Below are 6,497 nucleotides of genomic sequence, written 5' to 3' on the forward strand. Positions count from 1 at the left end.
GGTCCGTCCTCTCGGCTCGTGACCGTAATCTTCGAATGAGAAACTAACTTTAGCTTAATCTAAATGATTCGCGTCCGCTGCAGCACGAGGGGCTATGTAGTCCAGTGTTTTACCATGACTTCTCCTTATTTCATGCAGAGGTCTGTTATCGCACGGAGTGGTGGTCCGAATGCTGGCTGTGTACCTGCGGACTCTCTTAGGTCCAAACTTACCAAAAGAAAGGTGGACCCAGTTTCCTCTGTGTCCGTGAAGGTGGAGGAGGAGGAAGCGAGGATCTTTGAGCAAAGACCCTCCTCAGCCCCCTTATTAACGGGTAATGTTTACCTTACGCTACCAGCTGAACACAGACACTGCTGCAGGTCACCTTTCAGAGGACATCCATGCTTAATGTGACCAAATTGTGTGAGAGGGCACTATGGTATCGCTTTGAGTCTCAAGCTATAAAGGTTTTGCAGCGTTGGTGGATAGCTTTCCCTGAAGGGTAAACAACTGTTATAGCAGCAAATGAATGCCCATACGTTTGTTCAGATTTCTGTCTACATAGTTTTGCCATGTATTGATTGTTTGCAGTGTTGCCATGCTGGGTTAAATGGGGGTGGCAGTAGCTCAGTCCATAGGGAGTTGGGGAGGGTCACTGGTTCAAGTCCCCGTATGGACCTAAAGGTAGGGAGCGTGGATTGGTGGCTGGAGAGATGCCAGTTCACCTCCTGGGTACTGGCAGGTGCTCTTGAGCAAGGCACTGCACCCCCCCCCACCCCCCCACCGCTCAGGGCGCTGGTTAAGCTGGCAGCCCACTCACTCTGACATCTCTGCATGTATAGGTCCTGAGCATGTGTGTGTATTTCAGGCCTGTGTGTGACTACTAACAAAAGTGTGTACACAGAGTGTAGTCCAGTAATTTCTACTAATAAACAAATTATCTATCTTATCTAAATATTTCTCATTCTCTCTCCCCTGTGCTCATTCAGGCAATTGCCATCCCAAAACAGAACCGGACACTTTACCGTTGTCTTCACACAGCCGCAGGAGGAAACAGCTAAAAGTGGAATATGACAAGGATGAAAGTGTTACACCTGTGAAGATAGAACCTCCCGACTGGAAGCAACAGTTAGAATGCATCCGTGAAATGAGGAGCAGCCGGGATGCACCTGTAGATAACATGGGAGCCAAAACATGCTGTGACACAGAGGCTCCTGCGCATGTAAGTGTGTTTGAGATTTAAAAAAGGAAAAAATGTATGTCTAGACAGTTCACTTGTAGACTAGAGAGTTCTAGTAGTCTAGACTCTGTTGTCTTCTCTGTCGGCACAGGTGAGACGTTTCCAGGTGTTGGTTTCACTCATGCTGTCCAGTCAGACCAAGGACCAGGTGACAGCAGCAGCCATGCAGAAGCTCCGAGCTCACGGCTGCACTGTAGAAAATATACTCACTACTGATGATGAAGCACTGGGAAAACTCATCCACCCTGTCGGTTTCTGGAGGGTAGGTTAATACACAAGTCTTTTTATGTGTTACGGAAGCCATTCTTTTACTTTCTCACCCTCCTTCTTTGTTTGGGGTTTTGAGTCTTATTGAATGGTTTTTGCACCTCCTTTCTCTAGACTAAGGTGAAGTATCTAAAACTGACATCGGCCATGCTGCAGAAAGAATTCGGAGGGGACATCCCAGATAGTGTGGAGGGGCTGGTTCGTCTTCCAGGAGTTGGACCTAAGATGGCTCACTTGGCTATGGACATCGCCTGGGACCAAGTGTCCGGCATTGGTAGGGACACACTCCTGAAGGATGCGCAATCCCGTACAAGTCAAACGTACTAAAATAGGTACATTTTGTCTAACAGAGCAGCAAGCTTCAGTCTGGTTGATAAAGTTGCAACATAGAAAAATAACAGCTTGCATGGAAATAGAAATAATACTGTAAATCTGCAACAAGTAGGTTAGTCCACATCACCATTTACTGTTTTCTAAAAATGCAAATCTGTAAATGTGTGTGTGCGCTAAATTGTGTAGTGTTGATTTTTTTTGTTTAGGAGTGGACACACATGTGCATCGTATCTCCAATCGGCTCGGCTGGCTCGAGAAACCAACCAAGAACCCGGAAGAAACACGCAAGGCCCTGGAGGAGTGGTTACCCAGGTAACAGCATAACTTATTCATTGCTGAACCGTACAAACTGATTAACATGTTCAAACCGCTCTATAAAGATCAGAGTCACCCACTCTGACCCAGGTACATACCGCACATCAGGATTTATAGGAACTCGTCAACATACGATGTGTTGACTGACATAAGGCGACGCTCGAAAGTCAAAAATCTATGAATCCAGGTTTAAGCTTGTGATGTTCTTCTCTTACTCTGTTGTAGGGAGCTGTGGAGTGAGATCAACTGGCTTCTCGTGGGTTTTGGACAGCAGGTTTGTCTCCCTGTCAACCCTCTCTGCTCTGTGTGTCTGAACCAGCACAGCTGTCCATCCGCCCACAAAATCTCTACAACAAAGAGGCCTAAAGCTGGATCCCCGCGGTCTCCAAATCCAACCTCTTCCTTTACAACCAAAATTGAACCAGAACAAGAATCTGCTGTTAAACACGGGAGGACAAAGAAGGAGCCACTGCCCACGCCTGTTTCCCCCAACGCACAGAGAGGAAGGCTAAAAAGCAAGGTCAAACATTGATTCAGTTGTCTTGTAAGTTTTTGTCTGAGCCGGGACCAAGTGTTGGACAAGAAAAGTTCAACTATATGCACACACTCTGATAACATGCATCCTAGCTAAACATGAATGTGAATGTGGTTCAGGATATTTTCAACATAGTTTAAATTTGACACTTTAACGACACATTTTACACTTTAAATGAGAAAACAATTTTTGTTAATGCTTACTTTTATATTACCAAATGAAAATTGTATGTACAAAAGTTTCAAGTTTTCCTTTGATTCCAGCATAGGGAGTTTGCCTGTTCCATATGGAGGAAAAATAACAAGATCATAAATGGAATATACTTCAGTGCATCATCAGTAAATTCATTTATAGCCTTTTATTATTTAAATCCTCTATAAATACTTTTCCTGACATATATCAAGTACTAAAGACAGTAAGGAGTCTCAATTCCTTATTTTTGAAAGCTTGTTGTTTTTATCAATTTAGTAACTTGGCTGGTTACATCTTGCCCTGAACAATAAAAAATTCTAAATTTGTCTCTGTTCCTGCTGTTGTGTAGTGTTTTTGTTGGGTGTCCCCGCTCTCTGTCTTTCCTTTCTGTGGTTTTTTTTTTTGGTGGGGGGGGGGGGTTGATCCTGGGACATGTTTCTATATCCCAGTGTATTGGTTGTTAATTTCTTAAATAAAAAAAAGATATATTTGATCACAAAAGTTCCAAATTAGTCATTAAATGCACTTTATTAAACATTTCTAACTCTAAGACATTTGGAAGGGCAGATATTAAAGGTTCCCTGCCACACATAGGTCATTTCTTTGTGGTAATGTCTGAAGTTCTACCATGGCATTGGTAGCAGCAGTGGGGATGGCAGTAGTTCAGTCTATAGGGAGTTGAGTTGGGAACTGGAGGGTTGCCGGTACAAGTCCACATATGGACCAAAGCATGGTGGTGGACTGGTAGCTTAAGAGGTGCCAGTTCAGCCCCTGGGCACTGCAAAGGTGCTTTTGAGCAAGGCATCAAACCCCCAAGTGCTCAGGATGCTTTTCCATGGGCAGCCCCCCTCACTCTGGGAACATCTTTATAGATTCATAAAAACATGATTCTTGTACTTCCCTATGGAGTAAAAGGTGTGTCATAGCAGGAAAACCACAGGTGTAAGGAATGGCAACATTGACTGAATCTCATTAGGTGTTTGTCTTGCTACAAGCCACATATACGTGTGGCTCATGGGCACATCAGTGTTTCGGATTTTCCCCGAAAACACTCCAGCTGTAGGCAGGGGTGGAAAATAACAAGTGCATTTACTAATTTACTCAAGTTCTGTTGATCATTCTATACTTCTGCTTCACTACATTTCAGAGAGAAACATTAGGCTACTATTACTTTTCACTTCTCTACATCAGGAGCAAATGTCCTTGGCAACATATGAAACGAATTATTAAACAAATAACGTCTTTACAGTAAATCCTAACAACAGCCTCACTACTGTCAGCACTTCGCATGCTTTTATCATCTTCAGGTGTGAGCTGCAGGGGACAGTGGCATCTGTTGTTCCAACCACGCCTCTTCATTCTCTCACCGGGTTTTACAGGAGGACACACGCCTATCTGACGAAGAGAATTAAGTGTTACGTGCGAGGAAAAGCTTTCTAATCTCTGATCTCTTGGATTATTCCTCCGATGGACGGGATTTAGCCACTGTCTGCCGTTTTTGGCCACTATTTTATGTACACGTGCGCACCATTTTTGCGCGCTCATTTTTGCCCCCCTAGCACTTGCATAGTGGATTAAACACTCGCTAGTTTTAGCCTATTTTTAGATGTGTGCTTTCAGAACAATTGTGGATTAATAACGCACTTGCATCATGGTAAATTATGATGATCTTTTGGTCACTGGAGCGCGCAATCGTACATTGGATTAAGAGCCAGACCTTCCACCGCTCTTTGGACACTTGTTTATTCTCCTGAGACCCATTTACCTGTTTATTGACGCGCTGAGATGGAAAGCGAGCTGAGACCCAGGCTCTGTTACCTGACCAAGGGAGAGCGCGGCTATGGGTTTCACCTGCATGGTGAGAGGAATAAAGGCGGACAGTTCATCCGCAAAGTGGAGCCCGGCTCCTCTTCTGATCTGGGCGGGCTGCGACCAGGAGACCGGGTGGTGGAGGTGAACGGGGAGAATGTGGAGAACGAAAACCACCATCAAGTGAGTGATGGCTCAATAAAATGAATGTTTTAAAGAATCACGGACAAGTGCTTGCTTTGTAAAGAGATACACTCTCTGAGGTACAAACAATGAGTTCTATACCTGTTGAACAACTTTTTTCTTTGCCTGCCTGAGGAGGGGGGGGGGGTGTACTAAAGTGGGTCAATGTGATCCTTGTGGACGTCTTTGTCATGCAAACTATGTTTTACGCAGGCCAGTTCAGAACAACATGCTACTGTTATAACTTTTCCTGTGTCTGATCCCTCCTCTTTGTTACTCGTCTCTCCTCCCTACAGGTGGTGGAACGCATCCTCGAGGTGGAGCACCGCACCAGGCTGCTGGTGATCGACAGAGACACAGATGACTACTTCCGCAGCCATGGCCTGGCTTGCACCGAGGACCTGGCCATTGAGATGGGAACCCTCTCCCCGCAGCTTTCGCCCCGGGCCACCCCTTCTAACTCTCCCTTACCCAGAGGGAACTCACCCCTGTCACTTCTGTCACCCTTGTCAGTCTTGTCACCCAAACCAAACCACACACACTCATTTTCCCCTCCCGCTGCAGACTTTTTCAGACACACGGCCACACAAGGAAACGACAAGAGATCCTCATTGACATCAAGTACAGCAACAGACACAGAGGTAAGAATGGGTATCAACATATCCCCCTTGTCTGTGGGTCTCGCACACACACTAGAACAACATAGTCAAATGTCCAAAACATAGAGGATTTTTATAGGTTATCTGCAAAGCCTTTATTCACAGAAAAAAGGAGAGAAGAGTTCAAGTTGAAGTTGTATGTTGGTGTCTCTGGCAAGCAACAGAGAGCCAGTGTGTTACTGTGTCCAGAGTGTGTGTGACACTGAGTGTGGAGTCTTTTACCCAATGTCTGTCTACCACTAATCCAACTTGAGCACTTGGGTGTTTGGCCGGTTGGATGCAGTCCTAAAGCATTGTCTTCTGAAAGAGTCTGGTGACTTCCCAGGTGGGGCTGAAAAAAAAAAATCAGGCTTTTGGTATTCCAGCATAAACTAAAGGTGCCCAGATGACTGAAGAAGCCAAAAAAAGGAGTATAAAACAAAAAAGTGGAGACATTTATGCAATTTAACATTGGCTGGCTAAAAGGAAACAAATCACTATTTTGTGGGTTGAACTTCTTCTTCTTCTTCTTCTTCTTCTTCTTCTTCTTCTTCTTCTTATTATTATTATTATTATTATTATTCAATTCAGCTGGATGTCTGGACAGATATGGCGGTTTTCCACTGCGTGGTATCTACTCGACTCGCCTCGGGTCTACTCGCTTTTTTTGGTTTTCCATTACGAAAAAAAGTCCCTGGGACCTGCTACCAGGTACTTTTTTTAGTACTACCTCAGTCGAGGTTCCAAGCGAGCCGAGGCGAGCCCAAAAGGTGACGTGGAAACCTGCAGACTACTGGTTGGTCGTCACTTATGACTGCGTTTTTAGCAAACAAGAGTGTGGAGTGTGTTTCCAGAACAAACGGGACATTTAAAACAAATCAAGCCGGACACCGATCAGATTATCCACTTTCTGCACTATTCTCACTTTCGGTTCGGGCTACTAGCGGCTTCATGTCGTTTCCAATATTGCACACTGTTACTTTAAAAAACAAGACAAAATATATAA

General features: G+C 44.7%; 2 protein-coding genes across 2 annotated transcripts in view; both read left to right on the forward strand.

Moving 5' to 3' along the window:
• The first annotated feature begins 46 nt into the window (after nt 1-46).
• On the forward strand, nt 47-2,893 carry nthl1 (nth-like DNA glycosylase 1). The gene is made up of 6 exons (XM_034896153.1): nt 47-313; nt 969-1,201; nt 1,311-1,481; nt 1,601-1,760; nt 2,026-2,131; nt 2,360-2,893. Exons 1-6 carry the CDS (start codon nt 64-66, stop codon nt 2,664-2,666), a joined length of 1,227 nt encoding a protein of 408 aa, XP_034752044.1. The 5' UTR covers nt 47-63; the 3' UTR covers nt 2,667-2,893.
• A 1,317-nt stretch (nt 2,894-4,210) lies between these two features.
• LOC117959144 (Na(+)/H(+) exchange regulatory cofactor NHE-RF2) overlaps nt 4,211-6,497 on the forward strand; it is a 7,438-nt gene continuing 5,151 nt past the window's right edge. The window contains exons 1-2 of the mRNA XM_034896118.1: nt 4,211-4,853; nt 5,150-5,494. Of these exons, the coding sequence (XP_034752009.1) occupies nt 4,647-4,853; nt 5,150-5,494 (552 nt within the window). The 5' untranslated portion in view covers nt 4,211-4,646. The remainder of the gene's footprint in view (nt 4,854-5,149; nt 5,495-6,497) is intronic.

The sequence above is a fragment of the Etheostoma cragini genome, chromosome 2 (assembly GCF_013103735.1).
Source record: "Etheostoma cragini isolate CJK2018 chromosome 2, CSU_Ecrag_1.0, whole genome shotgun sequence".
NCBI lineage: Eukaryota > Metazoa > Chordata > Actinopteri > Perciformes > Percidae > Etheostoma > Etheostoma cragini.